Source organism: Amblyraja radiata, chromosome 19 (assembly GCF_010909765.2).
Source record: "Amblyraja radiata isolate CabotCenter1 chromosome 19, sAmbRad1.1.pri, whole genome shotgun sequence".
In the NCBI taxonomy this organism is placed as follows: domain Eukaryota; kingdom Metazoa; phylum Chordata; class Chondrichthyes; order Rajiformes; family Rajidae; genus Amblyraja; species Amblyraja radiata.
In genome coordinates, this window is record NC_045974.1 from 6,751,215 (window position 1) to 6,775,685 (window position 24,471).

At 42.8% G+C, this 24,471-nt stretch overlaps 1 protein-coding gene across 4 annotated transcripts in view; it reads right to left on the reverse strand.

Annotated features, from left to right (window-relative positions):
- Positions 1 to 6,951: 6,951 nt before the first annotated feature.
- The window catches only part of dnm1l (dynamin 1 like), a 35,430-nt gene continuing 17,910 nt past the window's right edge, over positions 6,952 to 24,471 (reverse strand). For 2 of the 4 annotated variants that reach the window (XM_033037559.1, XM_033037558.1), the window contains 13 exons: positions 24,077 to 24,197; positions 22,586 to 22,717; positions 20,522 to 20,728; positions 20,307 to 20,427; positions 18,354 to 18,509; positions 16,929 to 17,018; positions 14,295 to 14,387; positions 12,369 to 12,425; positions 11,611 to 11,688; positions 11,014 to 11,196; positions 9,845 to 9,954; positions 8,977 to 9,136; positions 6,952 to 8,173 (listed from right to left, as the gene is read on the reverse strand). In XM_033037559.1, the coding sequence (XP_032893450.1) occupies positions 8,117 to 8,173; positions 8,977 to 9,136; positions 9,845 to 9,954; positions 11,014 to 11,196; positions 11,611 to 11,688; positions 12,369 to 12,425; positions 14,295 to 14,387; positions 16,929 to 17,018; positions 18,354 to 18,509; positions 20,307 to 20,427; positions 20,522 to 20,728; positions 22,586 to 22,717; positions 24,077 to 24,197 (1,565 nt within the window). In that variant the 3' untranslated portion in view covers positions 6,952 to 8,116. The remainder of the gene's footprint in view (positions 8,174 to 8,976; positions 9,137 to 9,844; positions 9,955 to 11,013; positions 11,197 to 11,610; positions 11,689 to 12,368; positions 12,426 to 14,294; positions 14,388 to 16,928; positions 17,019 to 18,353; positions 18,510 to 20,306; positions 20,428 to 20,521; positions 20,729 to 22,585; positions 22,718 to 24,076; positions 24,198 to 24,471) is intronic. The other 2 variants (XM_033037561.1, XM_033037560.1) reach the window with 1 other exon arrangement.

Here is a 24,471-nt window from a genome sequence, read left to right on the forward strand (position 1 = left end):
GAGCAGTGGCTCGTTGCCTTTGCGAGACACAATTTAAAATGACAGGATGGTATTACGTTTTGGATTTAATTTAGTATCAGAAAACTTCGTCTGAAAGAAAATCTTGCAAGCCTTGTGATTTATGAAAGCCTGAAAATAAGAACGTGGAGAAAATATTAATTTACTGAAGTTTCTGTCAGAGCTGCGGTGTGCAAGTCCCTGCATCAAGATACCACACCACAGACTGCTCCACTTGTTTGTGAGCACCCTTCTCTCCTCGCCTTCCACCGGCTGCTCCCTGCCTCACCAAAGCCCGCAGCCCGTTAGGGAGCTCCCGCCCCCTCGTTCTCTCCTCGAGTAAAACCTGGTGGCAGCTTCAGCTGCCCGTCCAATGACGCCTGCTCTCGGCAATTCTCAGCTGCGACAGGTGGGTCTGGATGTTCAATATGGTGGGATTTCAGGGTGAACCCTGAGACCCCAGAAAGGTGTTTGCAGACTGAATGTAGGAACCGATGCTCCAGAACAAGCAAGGACGCCGTGGAAGTCCATGCTGCCAAGTACCAAGAACAGAGCCAAGCTGGTGAGTGCGTAAGGCTTCATAAAATAAGTGTGCAATGTGTTTGTACATAGTATTTTTATCATTATAAGTCATCCAGCGATGCTGCAGTTTATCAAGCAAACCATGTAAAAAATCAGTTCGCAAAACCTGAGAAAGAAAAGGTTTTGTTCTTTTTCAAGCAGTGGTTCACTAGTTACAATTGCTATCTTGAGCAGCATGCTAGTGTTGCACCATTCGATGTAGTAGTTCCCCATCTGAAATTCTAGTTAATACATTAGTTTGTTACCTTAAATCAAAATTATTTTGTCTGGTAATGTTCGGTATTTTCATTACTGGATCTGCGTTGCACTGTTTATAATCTGCATTTACACGTTGCCGTTTTAACTTTACTATACAAGTAATCTATCTAGAACTTATGGAAAGTGCAAGTTATATCTCCATCCAGAAATATATGTAGTACTGTTTCTCCATCTTTATATAGAAATACACATATTTAAGTAAATTCAAACAAATAACTATTATACTATTATACTTAGACTGTGATTTTGTGGATATAGTGTGTTTATACACATGGTTCTTGACCTTATAAGGAATAGCAGGTCGGTGGGGAGGGCATAATGGGAAAAGTGACTATATTTCTCTAAGTTTCAAGGTAATCGTGGTAAGGGATGAGAGTGGTCCTAAAGCCTTAAATTGAGGAAAAACTGATTTCAATAGCACAAAATAGGACGTACATATAGAATGAAAGTTTTAAAGCTTATGATTATTGTTAACACCAGAGGAGTGGAATTCTTGTAAGGAAAGTGTAGTGTGTGGACTTTAGAATGTTTTAAAATATGATCCATCCTTTCGCAAATATATGTTAATCTATGATATAATTAAATGTATTATTCCTTGATTTGGAAATATTTGAAAATGGGAACAGGAGGAGGGGAGGAATGTACTTGGTTCTGAGCACCTACTCCTCTGTTCATATCATCGTGGGTGATCCTTTCTCCAAATTCTTCTGCTCTCAATTGGTTTTTGTGTGAAAAACTCTTAACTGCCCCCTTCTTAAATATGTTAGCATCTCTGCCTCCAGAGTCTTCTGCAGTAGGAAATTCCACAGGTTCACTGCTGTCTGAGTGAAGAACTTTCTCATGCCAGTTCTAAATGTCTTGGTCCATATACTGAAACAGTGGCCACTTAGTTTTGATCCTCGGGCCAGATGAGACGTACATTTGCAGATACAATGAAATGTCAGCCCTCCATTCCATGCAGCATCCCGGGGAATCCCATCTGCACTTTTTCTAATATTACCACATCCTTCGTGTAATGTGTCGATCAGACTGCACACAATACTCCAAGTGCAGCTTAACCAATGTTTTGTGCAGCTGCAACGTGACATCCCAACTCTGATACTTAATGCCTCAGCCATTGAAGGCAAATTGCCCAAGGCACTCCTCACTACTCTATTCACCTGTGTCACCACTTTCAGGGAAATATGAACGTATTTATCTGATGAGCAACAAAGGTCCCAGCACCAATATCATACCACCAGTTACTGGGTTCTTGCTAGTAAAACAATGTTCCATCACTACCTTTTGCCTCCTATCACCAAGCCAGTTTTACATCTGGTTTGCCCTCACACCTTGGATCATGGCCTACTGTATGAGACCAAAACTGCCCTGCCTTCATCAATTTCTCCGTTACCTCCTCAGTAAATGCAAGCAGAGTTGCAAGACAGGGGTTCCCCTGCACAAAACCATACTGGCTTTTCTTAATCATTCCATGCCTTTCCAAATACAAAGTGCTGGAGTAGCTCAGCGGGTCAGGCAGCATCTCTGATGGATTCTGCCTGACTCACTGATTTACTCTAGCACGTTGTGTGTTGTTTAAGGTTGACTGCCTGTCATTTCCTGGGTTATCCCCACTAACCTTCCTGAATGAGAGAACAAGATTAGCAATCCTCCAGACTTCTAATACATCAGCCAAAGCTAATAAAGATGCAAAAATATCTGCCAGAGCGTCAGCAATCTCCTCCGTTTCCTGTCGTATCCTGGATAAGATCACTATCAGAACCTGGGGATTTATCCACCTTTATCTGTGCCAATACCTTTAACACTTCTTCCTTCCTGAAAAAAAAAAAATGTTTCCAGAATAATTAACATTCCCTCCCCTCCCTTATGAACATCGATGCAAAATATGTTTTTAAGATCCCATTCATATTCCTGGGCTCCACAGAAATTTGCCTGAGGGAAGCTATGCTTTCCCTGGCTATTCTCTGGCTTCTGATATACTGCAAAAATGTTTTGGGATTCTCCTCAATCCTGCTTCCCAAGACCAATCCGTGTCTATTATTTGCCCAGCTCTTTTTCATAAGTTCTAGAAATTTCAAAGTGCTCATTGGATACCAGTTGCCTGTACCTGACATACGCTTCCTTCAGTTTCAGGAGGAAGCCTTCCATTCCCTTTGTTGCCCGAACGTTCCCTAATCTTATCCCCTCTCTTCCCCTAAGGATCATGCTAATTTGGAAGTCAATCTCGCTTTTAAACATCTCCCACTTTATCCTGCAACGGCTGCATCTAACCTACTTCCATCTTGTGCTATCCTGTAGTATTAAAGTCGGCCTATTCCCAATTCAAGGAACTAACTTCAGGACCAAACTTGTCCTTTTTCCTGACTACCTTGGAGCTCACTGAATGACGGTCACTGTTCCCAATGGGTCCCTTCACAGACCCTTCCATCATTTTCCCATCCTCATTCTCCAATCCAAGTTCAAGTATAGCCTCTTCCCTAGGACTCGTAACCTAATGCTTTTTTTAAAAAAACCTCGACAGATGTGGGGGAATTTTACAAATCCCCCCCCAACCCATCTGTGCCCTCAGGCTACGGCATTCCCAGTTACTGTCGGAAGTTAAAATCCCCCTATTGTTTTTACAAACTACTGTGATTTACTTACATATCTGTTCCAATGTTGCACAATCTCAAAGTGAGTGCCCTGTCTTGTTTCTATGTTTTACCCACAGAGCCTCAACGGCCAATCCCTCCTGGATCTGCTCCTCAGTACTGCCATAAGGTTCTCCATAATCAGTAGTGCAACACCTCTTCCCCTTTTATACTTTACTCTATCACCCCTGAAACCCCAATACCCTGGTCGTTCTTAAGATTTAATAAAGCTTTTCACTGTATCTCGGTACACCTGACAATAATAAACCAAAACCTGAAGATGCATCCCAGGATAACTGTGTCTGCCAACCTCGTGCGTCCATGTGGACTCTGAGAATGGGCTCATTGTTTGAGCTCTCAGGTTACAAACTTACGAGGCAGGAGGCCTTAAATCTGTCGGGTTCATGCTATGTTCCCAGCAGAGGAATCTACTCAGTCCCATCCCTTCTCATTTCCCTATAACTTGCCACTTACTCTTTCTCACAGATGCCCATCAACCTTCTTTTGATACTTGCTTACATATTTTAATTTCTCCTGTGATGTCCTTTCAGGGCATTTTGGGAATGTGGGAGAAAATTAGTGAAGAAAGCTACACTCAAATCCAGGCACCTGTTGCTGTGAGGCATCAGCACTAATGGCTGCACCACAGTGCTACTGACATTCTGTACAACTCTCCCTCTTCTGTCGTGGGGTAGACTGACTCCCCTCCCCCACCTCCAACCCCCCTTTGCTCATCCCCAATTCTTTCCAGTTGTCATTTTAATTTCATGTTTTGTGTATTTTATGACTGTTGGCAGATCAATTTCCCTCCTGGGATTAAAAAAAAAAGTTCTATAGTATCGTATAAGGCGGTCACTGTGAGAGAATTTGTAGTATGTACTGCAGTACGTTGGGGGAGTAGTACTGCATTATGAGTTCAGGGATTCATATGTAGTGTGTGCACCTTGGAAGTTGCCATATCTTAGTGCAGCGTGCCACCACTCCTCCTTGTCAAAATTAAAGCATACAAAGAGTCCAGGCGTAGAGAGGGTATGTGACCTCTGATGCTGTCATGAGCTGTGATATATGGCTGAGATCAGTTGTGGCAGCCTGGTCTCAAAGCCAAGACATGAAATTTGACCGTGACCATCTCAGTGTAAAGATCCCAAGCACGAGAGTACATCTGAATGTCACCCCATAGTATGTCACACGTATTAGTGTTCACAGCTATTATAACTCAACTCTGAATCGTCTGTGCAGTTGCACATTTCTGTACCAGGGCCATTCACCCTGCCTGCAATGAGGAGGCTAAAGCTTCCATTGAAAACAAGCTTCTAGACTGCTGTTCATTGTGAAGCTGCTTAGTGCAAAGCTAATGCTGTCACAGCTGATGTACATAACTTCCTCACAATATATAGAAACATAGAACTGCAGATGCTAGTTTAGCAAGGAAAGACACAAAGTGCTGGAGTACATCAGCGGGTCAGGCAGCATCCCTGGAGAGCATGGATCGGTGACGTTTTAGATTAGGACCTTTATTCAGACTCGTGTTATATTAAGCTCTACTCCTGGCAGTTTGAATTTTGTTCATGTCTTAATGCAAAACCTTTCAGGATATAATTTACTGATTGAACATATCTGTGGAGGTTGTGTAGTGTGGTGCAAAGTATAAATGATAATGTACAAATTTCAAACACCGCATCAGTGATACACTACAATGCTGAGAACTATATTTTGGCATTCTATCTTTCCTTGTGCTCTATCTATTGTACTTGTGTTTAAACTAGGTTGATTTGTATTGAAAGTTTTTCACTGTACCTTGTAATGAGTCAAAAGCTAAATCAATGCCCTACCCATTTCAAACATGTTTCCTTCCTCAAACATACAGCATCTATATTTGAAATGTGTTATTTATGAGATTCTTCATTGAAACCAATCTTCTGCTATGCTGTACAGTACTGTACAGGATAACGCAATGGGACACATTCATGCTAAGTAAGCCTTGATGGAAACTTTCTCCTGTAAAAAAATCTAACAACAGATAAACTTAAAGATTGACATTAGAGTCACAAAGATGATGAGACCGCTACTGTGTAAGGACCACATTATGAGCATGATTGTCTAGTTCACTGCAACGAGCAGAACAAAGTTCCTACAATTCACTTAATAGCCATGCAATAACTTCCTGGATGCCTCAGTATTTGTGTTAAATCCAAATGCTTAGATGGATGCAATCAGCTAATAGCTGAACTGCAAGCATTGGAAGAACCCAGACTCATTTTCTTGTAGTGCTGAATCAGTTAGTTTTGGTCACCAGCTGAGCTCAGAATTGATCATTTTCCAGCAAACCATTATGAAAGTGTGTTGTGTAACACAGCAGGTCAAACATCAGTCGCAATGATTTCCCCCTATAGTTGTCCATTTCTTAAATATGGTATGCCTGCAATGAGTATTAAAGTCAGGAAGTCATGATCCAGCTTTAGAGAGCTTTGGTTTGGCAGCTTTTGGAGTAGTGCATGCAGTTCTGGTTGGGCACGATTACAGGACTGAGGCTTTGTGGATAAAGAAGAGGTTTACCAGAATTAGATGGATTAGATCAAACGAGAAGTTGGACAAACTTGGATTGTTTTTAATTAAATGCTGAAAGTTTGAAAGTTGGTAGAAGTAAATAAAATTATGCAAGGCATAGATAAAGCAGACAGTCAGAATGTTTTTCCCAGGTGGGAAATATCAGACTAGAGGGCAGAGCTTTAAGTTGAGGGGCGATGTTTAAAGGAGATATCCGGGGCAAGTTTTTCTTTACCCGGTTGGCGAGTGCCTGGAACGCAGTGATTATGGCAGACATTTTAGTGGGCTTTATGGGGCTTTTAGATAAGGACCATCAATATGCAGGGAATGGAGGGATTATGCAGCACGTGCAGGCAGAAGGAAGTAGTTTAATTTGGTATCATGTTTGACATTGTGGGCTGAAGGCCTGTTCGTGTGCTGTACACCTTTATATTTTGTAGCTTCTGCAAAAGAAAAATAAGGAACATATGCTCTGCCCTTTTATTTTCTGCCACGAATAAAAATAATCCTCTAAAGTACAAACAGACATAGTGAACTACCATACAATATATTCGATTGTGTCTTATAATTGAGCTGGAAGATTTCTACTTGGTTGCTTGTGCTAAATATGCATTCACAGTGCAATCTCAGTAATGTATCTTATTATATCTCAGACACAAAATGCCAGAGTATCTCAGGTACAGGCAGCATCTCTAGAGAGAAGGAATAGGTGACATTTCGAGTCAAGACCCATCTTCAGACATATAAAAGGTATTATGTCTGCCGAGATGGAAATGAGATAAATGTTTGTTTCACGGCTAGTGTGGCTAGCTTGTAATGTGGAGATTAAAGTTATTCCTAGATATCTATGTTATGTGAAGGTTGCACAGTGGTTAGTATTGTACTCCCATCCACAGTTCAGTTACATTGGAAGCAGAGTACCTCATGACTCTTGATATTTGCATTAACATTTTTATTTTATTCATTTTGAGCAGATGAAAACGCTTCGTATAACTTCCTGTTTTCAAAGGATTGTTTTCTGGAAGTACATTAATCTGTGTTGCATGTTAAATCACAAACCAAATAGAAAAATAACAACATTAGTGGAAGAGAGGATTGTGCTGAGTGACTTTCAGAAGAGAGCTAGGGTGACATCAGTGAGAAATACTTTCTGTCTCAACAAATTTACATAACCCCAAAATGGAAACTCAGCACCAGTAAACCAGCTACAAATAAAAGCCACCAACAACTGATTGGGGATGCAGAGTATAATTCATGTCATAACCTCCCATTAGATCAAGTGTGTTTCTCTCCATAATCTCAGTGTCATGGCTGCTTTAAATACTTTTTTTCCCCCAAGACATAAATGTCACACTCTTCCCTGATTCAGTCTTCACATCCATCCCTGTAGAGATGCACTAACAAAGCAGCAGTCCCTGATTGACCTGAAACCCCTACTGCCTACTTACTGGTCAACCTTTCCTGCCTCTAACTCCTGCACTGACTGCTCACTGCCTGGTCCCAGCACTGGCTCCCATTCCAGCCACTCCATTTCTCCCACCTTGTCAACGGGGAAGATGCTCGGATTTATCAGGTCTGCAACCCAGGACGACATTTTTACAAGGGTGGTACTTGGTCCTTTGCTCTGAATAGGGACAACTCGGGTGAAAGTTATAACATATTCCAAGCACGAACAGAACTGTTCTGAAGGTGAAGCAGCAATTTCATGTGTTTCATCGGCAAAACTGGTAGAGCAAAATAATATGTCGTTGTATGTTGGGACTGTACACAATTTAATAGGATATAATTTCCCACGTAACAAGCAGACATTAGAGAGATAAAGAAGCTGGAATGGAGGCACAAGGTTCCAATGGTTGAACGAGCGTGTTTTATCACCACAGAACTACGAGCTGATATTACGCAATAGGAACAACTACAAAAAAGACAAGATGTTATGGCATTGTGTTTCTACAACTTTCTTCAGTACCAGAGCCAACAGTTCATAAATATATATATTTTTTAAACACGGTTAGCAAATAAACAGTGCATTGTTTCAATTCAGCGACATTCAAGTAATTGCTTTGTCCTTTTGGGGAAACTTCAGGATATGTAGTCGACCGGCTTCACCAAAGATGTGTTTCTCTTATCTCTGCAATGACCTGACTGGCTCGTTGCAAGGCCTGTGTGGAAAGAAGCAGCATTCAGTCAGCTTTCGCGCACGTCCTGAGTGAGTACCTGTGATCCGTTCTCTTTTACATGCCTCCCTTAACCAGTTAGGTACAAGGATCAGCCAATAAAATAGAAAGTACCATAGGATAAAAATCCCATGGACAGGGTTCCTCTAGTATGATAAGACATTGACTTATGTACGGACTGGAGATGGTGGCTTACAAATCAAAGACAGTGGTGGAGTAACTGGCAGCATGGACAGGTGATGTTTTAGGTTGGGACCAGGCCAATTTATAGTGGGGGGGGGGGGAAATTAAGCTGGGAGCAGGTCAAAGCCTGGCAAGTGATAAGTGGATATAGGTGAGGGTGTGAGTTTGATTGCAGCAGACCAAAAAGCAATGGTGAAATCAGACATTTACTTATTTAAACAATTTTTGGAGAGCAGTGTTATCCAGTTAGGGATAAATACAGAATTTAAAAATTAGCGAAGTATTTCTATGAATATTTTTCATTGAAGATTTTTTCTTAAATCAACAGAGAATGGCACAGTGGTGCAGCTTGTAGAGCCGCTGTCTCAGTGCCAGAGACCCAGGTTTGATCCTGACCTTGGGTGCTGTCTGTGTGGAGTTTGCACATTCTCCCTATGACCACGTGGGTTTCCCCCCGCATCCCAAAGACGTGCGTCTGTAAGTTACTCCTAGTGTGTCGGAGGTGGATGTGAAAGTGGAATGACATCGACTAGTGTGAACGGATGATCCATTGTCAGCCTAAAGGCCCGTTTCCATGCTGTATCTGTAAACCAATCAGTCAATACCTTCAGCATGTCTGCAGCTTCCTTCCTGCGCTGGGCCATATCCTCAGACTCAGTAAGGAGATCATCCAAGAGCATTGATTTGTACAGTTGTCCAACCAGTTCACTTTGGAGATTGTCCTTTACGTAATTAACTAGGAAATTCATCACAGCCTTTGGCACGCTAAGAAGAGCAGAAGAAATAAGTGTTGCTTTCGACACATGACACTGCAATATATTCATAACAACTAAATAGGCAAACAAGTACTTAACTGTATTAAAATAATTAAGAAGTAGCAGTGATAGAATAACTATTACAGTTCTACAATAGATAATAGAATTTTCGGGGCTTTCGCAACGGCGACTTCTCCCGCCCGAGTTGCGGGGTTGATGTGATGGATGTTCGTGTAAATTGTGTTGTGTCTTGGTTCTTCTTGTTTGTATGACTGCAGAAACCAAATTTCGTTTGAACCTCTGGGTTCAAATGACAACAAATAAATTGTATTGTATTGTATTGTAGAACAGATTATTACAGTTCTCACTGTAAATTGGACAAATGTTATCAAATTTTAATATGCTTATTTTTTGTATCTGATGTAGACCATCTTGCACTACATAACTGGTGTCTCTTGAATCTAAGTGATCTTTCAAATTGTAAAGTTCCTTTATTACTTTGGATGCACCAAATGCTGATAAATAGAATTTCACATTTCATTTTCAGACATTCCCAGCACAGAATATGCTGAATTGGAAGGGTTATATCTGAACCCAAATCCCCAAGAGGGAGTTTGCAACCCTAGTGTCACTGAGCTGCTTAACCCATCCCCTGTGCCACACCTGGACTCACATCCATTTCTTCCCCCACCCCCCCACTTCCAATGATGAAACCTACCTGTCCTGGATATTTTTTCTCACAATCAAAAAGTAGGACTTGATCAGTCGTTCAATCACTTCACAATCTCGCTGCTCCCGTGCCGAGAGTTTACGTGAAACAGGAACGCGCTGCAAAAATAACACCCATATAAATAACTGCATGTGGTAAAGAACAGAAACACAAAGACATCTACTACTTGCATTGTTTACAATATATAAAGGTGAAATCACTGGCACAATGAAAGAAAATAAAACAGTTGAGTATTTTGATTTTACAATAGCCAGGATTTACACTTCTTCATCTGCCCCCTGTCCCACGGTACGAGTTCATTCCAAGAGCTCTGCCGAGTGTTAAAAAATATCAAACTCGCGGTAAGCACGGAGAATGAACGTAGCGGGTACGTCGGAGCTCGGGGACCTCTCCTAGCGCTAACGGCAGGTAAGCACGGGAAGACTCGCTAACGGCAGGCAAGCACGGGAAGAGTCGTGACGACTTTTCAACACGTTGAAAAATGTCCACGAGAGCCCAGAGTACCGACCAGTGGCCATTACCGTGAATCTCCCAGTTCGAATCAGGGCAAACTCGGGAGAGCTCTTGGAATGAACTCGTACCGTGGGACAGGGGTTTAACCCTTGTTTTTTCCTACATATGACTTGTCTGCACGAGAATCACTAAGTTTTTGGAAGAAGTATTTATTTTAAACCAACAAACAATAATATTTTCAGTCATTCTCCGGCAGAGAGGTCCATGCACAGTGAAGCAGCTGGTAGAGTTGTTCGATCCTGACCTTGTCTGTGCAGAGTTGGCACGTTCTCCAGGTGACTGCAAGCATTTCCTACCACATTCCAAAACGTGCGAGTTTGTAGATTAATGTGAATTGCCCCTAGTGTGCAGGGAGTGGTTGAGAAATGAGAATAATATAAAACTAATGTGAACGGGTGATCCATGGACGAGGTGGCCACAGGATGTGTTTCCATGCTGCATCTTTGAATTCAATTCTATTCATAGAGGAAAGAAGGAATAACAAGAGACGAGATTTGATGGAATTAATAAGGGAAGGCACCTATGCTTTGACAGTGAAAGGCATGTTGAAGCCATTGTATTGGGAAGCTGCTGAACTGGTTGACATTGTACTTGCTGCTGTCCAAGGGAAAGAGAGAGTAATTGAGAACAGACTTGCTGCTTACCACATCGAGGAAATTTACCGACGGCCCTCTGTGGGGGCTGCCAGCAGCCAGCTGCTTCGGCTTCTCTTCAGCAAATCCTTCATCTGGCTTTGGTGCAAACGGTGTTTTCAACATCCCTCTCCAGCCTCCAGATGATGCTGCATCCTGATTCCCATTCTGTATCTGAACTTCTTTCGTTAAAGGCTGAGGTGGTGGGGGTCACAGAAAACATCAGGAACAAAGACATTTGTGAATGGTTCCATTTTTAAATGACAACCCCTTAAAGCACTGTAAATGATCTCTGAAAGTACCCCAGTTTACACAGAACACTTACAAGCACAAAACACACCTAAGATTTGCTTTCCCAGAAATACATACAAATTTCTCCATCGCCACCATTACATTAATATCTAATTTATTGCCACAGCACATAGCTGGACAGGAGATGATGACATTACACATGTGAGAGAGGTCAGTGACAAATCAATCCCTTTCATAAAATTGTCAGAAAAAGCAGTGGCTGCAAAGTGTATGTTCAAAACACTGATAGACTTGGCAGCTACCGGCAGCATATGATTAGATGTGAAACACAAAGGATGCAGCAGAAAGGTGACCAACCTTTCCCTCAAGCTCAGCAGAAGCAACAGCAGCAGACTCCTGGGCAGGAGCAGACATGGCACTGGGAACTTTAGAAGACTGCACCATGGAGGAAAAGTAGAAAAAGTAAATTGACGAAGGTGAGCGAGAAAGTGTACTTTTGAAACAACGCATTTACACCAGTGGGCATTCTTACAATCGCATCCCCATTAAACAAACAACATGAATAGATCATTAATAAAGCAACAAGTTGTTTATACAGAAATACTGCCAAGGCAAAAACCATGCAAGTCAAAAGTTAGAGAGATATTCAACTTCCAATAAACCTTTTTTGTTTTTTTGAAGCAAGGGCTATTATTTTTAAAAAAAAGACAAAAGTAGATTAATTGAAGGCTCTTCCCTTTGGTTCCCACTCTGTTTGCCACCTACAATTTCCTGGCAACATTCACAGAACTATATTCTGCATTCTGTATCTCCCCTTTGCTGTAACTGTTGTACTTGAGTATGACTTGATTGTATCTATATATAGTATCTGATCTGTTGGATAGCATGCAGAACAAAACTTTTCACTGTACCTCAGTACACGTGACAATAATGAACCCAAACTATGTTAATACCTATTCAGACTGATGCTAAACAAAGGCCTTGATTCCCTTTCCAATTGGTATGTTTCACCCTCACCTCTGCCCACCATCACCCCCCCAACAGAGAGAGAGGCAAGTGCCCAGCCAGGCTGAGACAGCCTGAATGTACCCAACTTGAGGCACATCAAATCTTACCTTTTCTCGAGGCAGAGCAGAGGGTGGCTCCCTTGCTAATCGGTTACGCCTTTGTTCCTGAGAAAACAAACCACACTCTGTGAATACAAAGGTCAGACTTTGAAAAAAAAAAAGATAAAAATTAAACTTAAGAATAATACGCCCTATTTTTGTATCCTTGGGGGAAAGGAATCCGCTATCCAAGATAAGGCAGTCAGACCAACAAGTCTGGAGATGGGTCCCAACCCAAAATGTCACCTATCCACATTCTCTAGAGATGCTGCCTGAACCGCTGAGTTACTCCAGCACTTTGTGTAAACCAGCACCTGCAGTTCTGTGTTTCTACAGACCAACCTACTCCCATCTTCCTGGCCATTGTACCAAGATACCAGCGGGTCTGTGCACGGCAGCAGCCCAGAAACACTCCTGTCCAATTTCTCCCTTGTTCAATAGAAAACCACCTGGCCACAAATGTCTCCCTGGTGCCCTCCAGTGGTGCTCCAATACACTACAATGGAAGAGCATACTTCAACCCAGAATTGGAAGGTTATCGCTGGATAAGAGCATTCAATATATATCCTAACCTTATCAATAACTTTTCTAATTATCTAATGTAACCGCAAATGTTACTTCCTTGGTTAGGAAAGTTTATATACCAACATTTATGTAGAGACAAGGAACTTTAGTTGTTGGAATCTTGAGCAAAACACAAAGAGCTGGAGGAACTCAGTGGGTCAGGCAGCATCTGGGGAGAGAATGGACAGATGACTTTACGTGTTGTGACCGTTCTTCAGGCGTGGGAATTCTTTGCCACAGAAGGCTGCGGTGGCCAAGTCAGTCGATATTTTTAAGGCAGAGATAGGCAACGAGCAAGAATTTCATTGTCCTATCTGGGACACATGACAATAAACTCTCTTGACTCTTGGTTCTTGATTAGGACAGGTGTCAGAGGTTATGGGGAGAAGGCAGGAGAATGGGGTTAGGAGGGAGAGATAGATCAGCCATGATTGAATGGCGGAGTAGACTTGTTGGGCCAAATGGCCTAATTCTATCCTATCCCTTAGGACTGTAACTATAAATAGTAATGATTAAAATTGATAATTAATAACAATGCTCTCATCAAACCTACTGAAATGCAGAGACGAAGTGCTGGATTAACTCAGCTGGTCAGGCAGCATCCCTGGAGAATATGGAAAGGTGTGTTGCTGCCCTCAACCTTTATTCAACACAGGCATACAATAGAGGTGAGAAAACCCACTAGATAAAGTCTTATGCCACACATTTGCAGAGGAAAGTATCATTTAGAAAAATCAACGGCAATTACTAATTTCTATCAAATCCAAGGCAACCAGAGGAGTCACCAGGACTTCATTCAATTCACTTGGAAATCAACCAAGATGACAATTGAAAATAATGCATTCCCTTCCACAAATATAGGGGCACTCAGCAAAAGAGATGATTATTTCAGGACATGTCCCTGGGTTATATGGTTGATTGTGTTTTAATGTGCTGTAATCATCAGTGCCAGATACTTGGCCAACACCAGTTTTGAGAGACAACGCTGTGTCTCGAAAGTTAGAACTCGGACCCAGACACTCATTCTTATTTTCATATAAAGATGGCCATCATCAAAATATCAATCATCAATAAAGAGGCCTATTTTTGCACAGTATATCCACGCAATGCTAAATAAAGCTGTTCATGTCCCTTCTAAGATAGACAATGCACGCCACATCCTGGGGTGTTAACCACAAAAATAAAATACCTGGACAATGAATCACCCACTTTGCAGAATTGTAATTTGAAGTCCGACTTCAATATTTGAAATATTGCAAACATCTGCAATAAATAAATGACTACACAACAGACAACTATATAGCAGATTGTTAATTCAGCATTGGAAGGTAATAAACACTAGATGGAAAACAGAAATGTTATAAATCTCACCTCGATGTTACTGTTCAAAACTCCACAGGCATCTGCAAAGTCAGGGTGCTTTGTGTTGATGTACGCCAACTCAATGGCGACCAAATTGTGGACCTAGAAGTAATTAAAACAATTAAATGTTATTAGTGCAAGGATATGGGTTTAAGCGAATCTTTAAATGAAACGTTCACTCCCTCCACAGACTTTAATATTTATGTCCAATTATATCAGAAATGGGCCAGAATTTTACAAATAATCGCAATAAGGCAACACAGTGTCGTAGTGGTAGAGTTGCTGCCTTACAGCACCAGAGACATAGGTTTGATCATGACAACAGGTGCGGCGGTCCGTACAGAGTTTGTACGTTCTCCCAATGACTGTGTGGGCTTTCTCTGGGTGCTCCGGTTTCCTTCCAAAGACCCACAGGTTTGTAGGTTAATTGGCTTTGGTAAGATTGTCCCTAGTGTGCAGGATAGTACTGGTGTATGGATGGCATGGACTCAGTGGGCCGAAGGGCCTGTTTCCGTGCTGTATCTCTAAAGTACATATACCATTTTGAGGGGTAAAGTTGGGGTAGATCCATTCATGACCTCACTGCAATTTTCATTCAGCCCTCCAAATCGCCAAGAACTGTTTCTCCGGTTCTGCTCTCTTACTCATCTATCATCTTGTCTTGAGCTGAAGGAGTCTCTCTGCATTTCCCTCTCTAAATCTCGATCTCCTGTAAGATATTCACACACATGATGTGGAATCTAAATATTTAGAGAAAATTACCAAGGGGCAAGAAATGTTAATGGAACAGGTCCCCAAACAGTAGTGTTGATGTTGGGGATGGCAAAGGGAGAATTAGCAGTACATGCAATAAGGGGATATCTGCATTGCCGGCCTAGATAGTAACTATGCAATGAAGGAGGAATTTCTAAAATGTCTGTGTGGCAGTTTCTGCCCTCCATTCAGAAGGAGTGAACTAGAAAGCAGGCCATAGAGGCTAGAACAGTGCAGGAACAGGCCTTTCAGCCCACAATGTCCCTGCCAAAAAAATGCTTAATTAATCTAATCCCCTCTGCCTGCACATGATCAATATCCCTGCATATTCATGCGTCTATCTAAAAGCCTCTGAAACACCATCCTGAACAGTCATCCCAGAATGAATCTTGTAGGATGAAAAAGGATCAATTAGCAACCTTTGGTGTTCAAAAGCCCTTGAGATGGAGCGACCATAATGTGATGGGATTCTTTCTTAAGATAAAGAGTGATGTGGAAGATTCTAAAAGTTGAGTCCCAATCTAAATTAAAAAAACACAATAGTATGATAAGACACTCTAAATGCAGAAGTTTCCAGTAAGGGAGAACGTCCAGAACCAGAATTAACAGCCCAAATATATAAGAAACACTATTTATAACTGTGTGGGAATTTTCTTTACTCAAAGTGGATGGGCAGCAACCATCATCCAGGATTACACGTGATCAACGGCACCTTTTAAAAAGCAACAGTTCAAATACCTACCACCTGCCTGTTTTCATTCTGTCACCAGGGTCGGATAGTGAGCCATCAAGATTTCAAATGGTGAGTCAGGGAATCAAGGGCTTGATTTAGAAAGAGAGTCCTTTTTACCCTGAAGTGTAGGAGGCAGTGTGGGAGACCTTACAGAGATGTATAAAATCATGAGGGCTGGAGATAAGGTGAATGGGCCACGGTGTTTATCCCAGGGTAGGGGTCTAAAACTGGAGGGCATAGGTTTATGCTGAGATTTAATGGGGATCTAAAGGGTCACTTTTTCCATGCAGTGGGTGGCAGGTACTTGGAATGCGCTGCCAGAGAAAGTGTCAGAAACTGATACAATTGCAACATTTAAAAGACATTTAGACAGCTACATGGATAGGAAAAGTTTAGAAGGATATGAGTAACCACCAGGTTAATTCCCGGGGTGGTGGGACTGACATATGATGAAAGAATGGATCGATTGGGCTTATATTTAATGGAATTTAGGATGAGAGGGGTTCTTATAGAAACATATAACATTCTTAAGGGATTGGACAGGTTCGATAAAGGGAAAATGTTCCCGATGTTGGGGGAGTCCATAACTAGGGGTCACAGTTTGAGAATAAGGGGTAGGCCATTTCTGACTGAGATGAGGAAAAACATTTTCACCCAGAGAGTTGTAAATCTGTGGAATTCTCTGCCACAGAAAGCAGTGGAGGCCAATTCACTGGATGTTTTCAAGAGATAGTTAGATATAGCTCTTAGGGCTAATGGAATCAAGGGATGTGGGGAGAAAGCAGGAACGAGGTACTGATTTTGAATGATCAGTCATGATCATATTGAATGGTGGTGCTGGCTCGAAGGGCCGAATGGCCTACTCCTGCACCTATTTTCTATGTTTCTTTGTTTCTAAAACACATGGACTAGTTGGCCAAAGGATCTGTTTCCGTGCAGTATAACTCTAATACTATAAATTATCAGACCCACATGGAGGTCACAAGGGTGATATAGCAAGTTAATTGTTTTTCAGTCAACAAGAGTGATGAAAGAATGTCTTCAATGCAATTCAAAAAAATCAGAATCACGAAGGAGAGATAACGTGTTTCAACAGTTCACATTGAGTCTTTTTCTACAAATCGAATCGTAAATCTTATCATGTGAAAGCAACGTACCATATCATTAGTGACCGGCAGTCTCCTGCGCAACAGTGATGTCACCACCTCCACGATGGCGTCGTGGAGTTTGGGAAATCGGAGCAGTTCCTAAGAGAGAGAAGACAAGGTGAAGCAGAAGACCACACTGAGCTGCACTACAGAAGTCAGCTCTCTGCATTACATAACAGCCAATGGTCAACCCTGGTCAATAGATCCAATTTCAGAATGGACTAAATAGTTAAACTGAAAGCACAAAATGCTAAAAATACTCAGCAAGCCAGGTCAGGCTGTATCTATGGGAAGATAAACAGAGATAAGTATTTAGCCCAAAGACCCATCAACAGTTAAATAGAGACACAAGAAACTGCAGATACTGGTCAGTTAGTTAGGAATAAACATTCTGACCAAGGTCTGCAACGTGAAAGACTAACTCGGTTTCTCTTCCCACCGATGCAGCCTGACCTGTAGAGTATTTAGAAATGTTTTTGGCGGCACAGTGGCGCGGCTGGTAGAGCTGCTGCCTCACAGCTCTAGAGACCCGGGTTCGATCCTGACATTAGGTGCTGTCTGTGTGTGGAGTTTGCACGTTATCCCTATGACCGCCGGGGTTTCCTCCGGGTGCTCCAGTTTCCTCCCACATCCCAACGACATGTGGGTCTGCAGGTTAACTGGCCTCTGTAAATTGCCCCAATGTATGGGGCTTGGATGAGAAAGTGGGGTAACATTGAACTAGTGTGATTGATGGTCAGTGTGGACTTGGTGGGCTGAAGGCTTGTTTCCACGCTGTATCTGCAGTTGTATAGGGCTCTGGTGAGATCACATCTGGAGTATTGTGTACAGTTTTGGTCTCCTAATTTGAGGAAGGACATCCTTGTGATTGAGGCAGTGCAGCTTAGGTTCACGAGATTGATCCCTGGGATGGCGGGACTGTCATATGAGGAAAGATTGAAAAGACTAGGCTTGTATTCACTGGAGATTAGAAGGATGAGGGGGATCTTATAGAAACATATAAAATTATAAAAGGACTGGACAAGCTAGATGCAGGAAAAATGTTCCCAATGTTGGGAGAGTCCAGAACCAAGGGCCACAGTCTTAGAATAAAGGGGAGGTCATTTAAGACTGAGGTGAGGAAAAATGTTTTCACCCAGAGAGTTGTGAATTTATGGAATTCCCTGCCACAGAGGGCAGTGGAGGCCAAGTCACTGGATGCATTTAAGAGAGAGTTAGATAGAGCTCTAGAGGCTAGTGGAGTCAAGGGATATGGGGAGAAGGCAGGCACGGGTTATTGATAGGGGACGATCAGCCATGATCACAATGAATGGCGGTGCTGGCTCAAAGGGCTGAATGGCCTCCTCCTGCACCTATTTTCTATGTTTCTATGACATTCGGATAGGCAAGCTTCAAATAACATCTTGCAGCACAAGAGAATGATTGAGTGTGTACCTGTGTGCTGTATGTGCTGCAATGCTGTATAATCCTTTGCATTTCCTCATGGACCAGCTCAACACATCGCAAGCTGGGTTCCTCCAGACGTTTAATCTGTCGTTTCACCAACAACTCAAAGGAGATCTCAGGAACAAAGAGTGCCGGACGTGGACCCTGAACGCAACAGACCGAGTTAATATCTCACTCCTCCAGAAGCACAATAACATTTATATCAAAGCTCGAAACAGAAATGACACAGCATGCTTTCTCCCTGGTCTATTCCTTCTATGAAGGAAGTTGCCAGGAAGATCTGAGGAGCATATATTTAAAATGAACAGACATCATAAAAAAAACAATAAAGGATGATAAAAAGCATTTCAAATCTGGGCGATGTGAAAAACAAGTACAGAAAAGGCCCAAATATTGATCACCACCCCCACCAAATACATCTCGTAACTTCACAGCACCAGTAACCCAGGTTCAATCCTGACCTCAGGTGCTGTGTGGAGTTTGCACATTATCCCTTGGGTTTCCTCCCACATCCCAAAGTCTAGGTTAATTGGCCTCTGTAAATTGCTCCTGGTGTGTAGGGTGTGGATGGGAAAGTGGGATAACACAGAACTAGTGTGAACGGGTGATCGATGGTCAGCGTGGACTCAGTAGGCAGGTGATCTGGAGATCTCTCAAGCAAGCAGACGACTAGTGCTTGCCTTAGGGCTTTAGATACACACAGGAGCTAAAGAAGGAATCGTGAACCCAGAAAAATTGCAACAAGACATGAGAGAATCACCATGTTGATGAATTGTCATTTTCCAGTGATGGTCACATCAGGCCTCATGTAAAAGGGACCAAAACACGGAAAACTCCTCAACCACTCAAAACCTTAATAGAAATAGAAATAGAAATTAGGTGCAGGAGTAGGCCATTCGGCCCTTCGAGCCTGCACCGTCATTCAATATGATCATGGCTGATCATCCAACTCAGTATCCCGTACCTGCCTTCTCTCCATACCCTCTGATCCCCTTAGCCACAAGGGCCACATCTAACTCCCTCTTAAATATAGCCAATGAACTGGCCTCGACTACCCTCTGTGGCAGAGAGTTCCAGAGATTCACCACTCTCTGTGTGAAAAAAGTTCTTCTCATCTCGGTTTTAAAGGATTTCCCCCTTATCCTTAAGCTGTGACCCCTTGTCCTGGACTTCCCCAACATCGGGAGCAATCTTCCTGCATCTAGCCTGTCCAACCCCTTAAAGGGGCTGTCCCACTGCGGCGACCTAATCCATGAATTAAGAAGAGCGTTTCGACCTTCAAGCTCGAGGGCACTCGCCTGGAAAACCTTGAGCTGGATCAACCGACCGCACACACAAACACATCGCAAAGGCGGGGGCCAGGGAAAGAGGGGGAACGCTGTCTGAAATTCACACCCGCGATGAACAGAAAGGTAAAAGATGGCTGCACAGTGTACAGTAAGTCCTTTAGAGAGCGCGGGGGCGGGGGGAGAGAAGAGGGGGGGGAGAAGGAGTGGAGACACTTTTAAGAAATATAATAAAGTTTAGCGGGCATTTTACCTACCGTTCGGTTTTCCTTGGTCCTGAAAACTCTAATGAGCCAAGCAAAATGCCCAGTCAGTGAAGGAGATTGCCTACGGCTGCCCTTGACTGCCTGTAACTACATAGCGACCCCACTCCACTGCACTACAAGTTAAAACGAACCATGCCGATCAAATTTTACTTGCGGAAAATCTTTCAACATGCTGAAATATTTTCCGTGACCGAGCTGAGGCCGCGAGTATGCGGGAACTTCCCTCGAGCATGATGGAGAGTTCCAGTGACCTCATCGGACCTCCTAGGACCACGTGTTGACCATGCTGTGAGTTTGAGTCGAGGGCAAACTCGTCTGTGAACTCGCGGATTAGGTCGCCGGAGTGGGACAGCCACTTAACTCTTAAAAAACATTTTCTGACTACTCACAGTGGCATTTCTAATTGCAGTGAGAATGTCAATAGTATTCAGTCCACCGAGTGCATCCACAGATTCCAAAGTTCGCCCAAATGTTTCATGAAATATGTAGCATATTCTCGCTCCACCACAACTGGAAAGAATATAAAATAATTTGTGGTTAAGTAGTCATGCCATCACTGAAGCACGATAATTGTATTGGATGTACAAGTTGCAGCAATGCTCACAGCTCTGATGTTTCAATGTATTTTGCTGTTCCCTCAATAGTCTGGCAATACTCAGCTGCAAACTTGGTAATGAGCTGCAGAAGCGTGGCACTCTTGTCCTCCACTGGCTCACCGTAACTGTTCAGTAAAGACTGGTACTGAGCTGCCAGCACGTTAATCCTGGTCTTAAGCTCCGGTAAGCAATCCCGTATATGGTGCATGAGCAGTCTAAAAAACACGAACAAAAAAAATTAACATCTAGAACATAGAACAGTACAGCACAAGAACAGGCCCTTCGGCCCACAATGTCTGTGCTGAGCATGATGGCAAGACCATCACTTACCCATTGCCTGCATATCCACATGCCTATCCAAGTCCTTTAAATTACACAATCACCCCCACACCTGGCAGCATGTTCCAGGTACTCGACACCCTCTGTGTTAAAAAAAAAACCTGGCCCGCACATCTCCTTTAAACCTTGCCCCTCTCATCTTAAAGTTATGCCCTCTAGTATTTGATTTTTCCATCCTGGGAAAAGTTTCTAATGCCCCTGTCCCACTTAGGAAACCTGAACGGAAACCTCTGGAGACTTTGTGCCCCACCCAAGGTTTCCGTGCGGTTCCCGGAGGTTTTTATCAGTCTCCCTACCTGCTTCCACTACCTGCAACCTCCGACAACCACCTGCAACCTCCGGGAACCGCACGGAAACCTTGGGTGGGCACAAAGTCTCCAGAGGTTTCCGTTCAGGTTTCCCAAGTGGGACAGGGGCATTATGCCCCACATCTATGCCTCTCATAACTTGATATAATTCTCTCAGGTCGCACCCGCAACCTCCGCTGTTTCGGAGAAAACAATCCAAGTCTGTCCAACCTCTCCTTGTAGTGAATACCCCCTAATCCAGGCATCGTTCCAATAAAATTGACCCTGAACAACAGCAAAAAAGGGAAAATTGTAGATAAATGTTATAAGTAGAAAATTAAATCCAACTCATCGACCGGCAAATGGCAAATTATTTGCACTTTAGGTCATCTCACTGTATCTTCCATTCCAGGTGAGTGACTGTCATGCACAAGCAAGTCTTTCAGAAAACCCAGTGTATTAATCGGACCACCAAGATGTTTTGGAGAAGTGGCTGAACCTTGACTTGCCACTGCAATCTGAGGTTGTGGGAAGAGATGAAAGAGTGGAACTGCACCATCTCTCTCTTTAAAGAATTGCTAAAAAAATAGAACAATTAACTGCTTCAGTCAAAGTAGATAACATATTCAAATACTAGTCCCACCCCAATCATTCTCCTTTCTCACTGCTCCCACCTGGCAGAAGGTACAAAAGCTTGAAAGAGTGCACATCAGACTAAGGAACAGCTTCTTCCCCTCTGTAAATGATCCTACTGTAAGCTAGTGCACTGACCATTTCACCTCTATCCATTGCGGACTTTGGACGTTGTCTATGGAACTGATGCGCTACAATGCTGAGATCTATATTCTATACTCTGTATCTTTGTTCTATATAATGTATTCAAATTTGACTTGATTGGAATCATAAGTAGTGTTATCTGACCTGATTGGATAGCATGCAAAACAAAGCATGGTTCACTTGACAAGAAGAGTAAATACAAATCTAAGGAGTTGGAAAATCAGGCTGAGTACAGGACACACAACGAGCCATTTACCATACAACATGCCAGTTCTCTATGCAAACAGTCGATCTAAATGAGCAGTGCAAACAGCAACTTCCCCCACAAAAACAGGTAACTTCTTTAGAAAAATGCAGGGAATGGAGGTTACAATCAAATATTGTGTGCAAAATAAAATCCCTGTCACCCACACCAGACTTTACTGTGTTGTATGCAAAACTAAACATTTCACTGTAACTAGTATCATTGAATCTGTAGCCACCAGTGTGGATGGACAGGAAATTATCAGGTCATCTTTGGCAAACTTTGACAAATACCAGTCACGGCTCAATAACGATTCTCCTGGTTGATCAGTGCCTGGGTGGAAGAATTATCTTAACACAGGATACAGAGGAGTGGACTTTATATACTATGCCTTTGTTAGATATGTCAGTTTAACACAATATTACCTATTTAAAGTTTTGGCTAGATACTTGGTTCCATTTCTGTTAGCAAGTGAGGGATATTTCTTCTGTAGAAATGCATATTCATCCTTCAAAGCATCTGCCACAAGTTTCTTATTGTTGATATCCAGTTGACTCCTAAAGAATAGATAAATATCGTTTAGGTACAGCAATTAGAGGACCAAAAAACAATTTATATTAGTTGCTGAGAATCGTGATAAGCAAACCACACGGCCCCCATAGCAGAAGCGTCCTCGTGGCGGGGCTGGAAACTGGAAGTATCCTGAGCTAATGCTGCTACCACCATCATCTATTATAACAAGTGATGGCTTCCACTGATTGTCGCCGGAAGCTTGCGTCCTTTTCAGGACGGACGATGACAGCGATGTCAACATTTGAAACATGGAAGATGCACACGAAAGAAGAATAAACAAACCACATCAATCAACCCCAGACGCTGACAAGCCTGCTGTACCTTTTTTGTTAAATTGTCAACACCTATATTCATAGAAACATAGAAAATTGGTGCAGGAGGGGGCCATTCAGCCCTTCGAGCAAGCACCGCCATTCATTGCGATCATGGCTGATTGTCTCCAATCAATAACCCTGCCTTCTCCCCATATCCCTTGACTCCACTAGCCCCTAGAGCTCTATCTAACTCTCTCTTAAATCCATCCAGTGATTTGGCCTCCACTGCCCTCTGTGGCAGGGAACTCCACAAATTCACAACTCTCTGGGTGAAAAAGTTTCTCTCACCTCAGTCTTAAATGGCCTCCCCTTTATTCTAAGACTGTGGTCACAACTTCATTTCTGAACTCCTGGAGCCAGAATCCCCGTTCAGCCACTGGATCCCTGACCTCTTGACCCATAGACTGCAGTCAGTGAGGAGAGGCAACAAAACATCCTGCACAATAACTGCCAATGCCGGTGCCCACAAGGATGAGTCTCAGCCCTTTGCTATCCAGCTTACTGTGGGGACAAATTCTGCTACAACTCCATTTACAAATTTGTAGATAACACCACCATAGTGAACGATGACAAGACAGAGTACAGGAAGGAGATAGGGAGTCTAGTAACATGGTGTCACTCTGGCAAACAGCAGCTCTCAAACCAATGGACTGACTTACTGTAGGAAAGAACTGCAGATGCTGGTTTAAATCGATGATAGACACAACATGCTGGAGTAACTCAGCGGGACAGGCAGCATCTCTGGAGAAGGAATGGGTGACGTTTTGGTTCGAGACCCTTCTTCAGACTGATCCTACAAATGCTAAAAGCGGATAATACTTGGGTCTGTACCAGGAAGTATCATTGTGGCTGGGCCACATTCCTTAACGTGACACACTCAGGGTGGATAGACTGCTATACCAGTACGGTACACACCAGCATCTGCAGCTCCTCTACACAAGCAGGGATGCCCTCTGCTGTATAAAGTGCAATGCTTCAAAACAAAAGGCGGCTCATACCTACTCCATCACAAACCCGAAGCGTGCATACCTGTTGACAATTCCAATGATGCCCAGTTTGACGGGAATAACTCTTCCCATGAGCACGTCCATGGCATCAGTGCCAGCGTCCATAAGATCTAATTTTGTGATAACAGCCAGTGTTCGCCGCCCTGGAGATCAGACACACTGTTACCTGCTGGAATGGGTGACTTCAAACAACCTACTCAAACAACCTTGCAATTCAGAATACAGCAAACAAAAGGTTTTTCACCTCCATCTCCTAATTTGTTCTCCGATATCTAATCACAGGAATTATGAAACATGTCTAATGTTTTCCAAAACATTCTTAAGAGATAAATAAAGAGCTGTGGTAGAGCAAGAACAGGACCTTGGCCTTTAAATTGCTGACTACCATCGGGGAAAGTGGTCCGCTTCAAAGCTGCT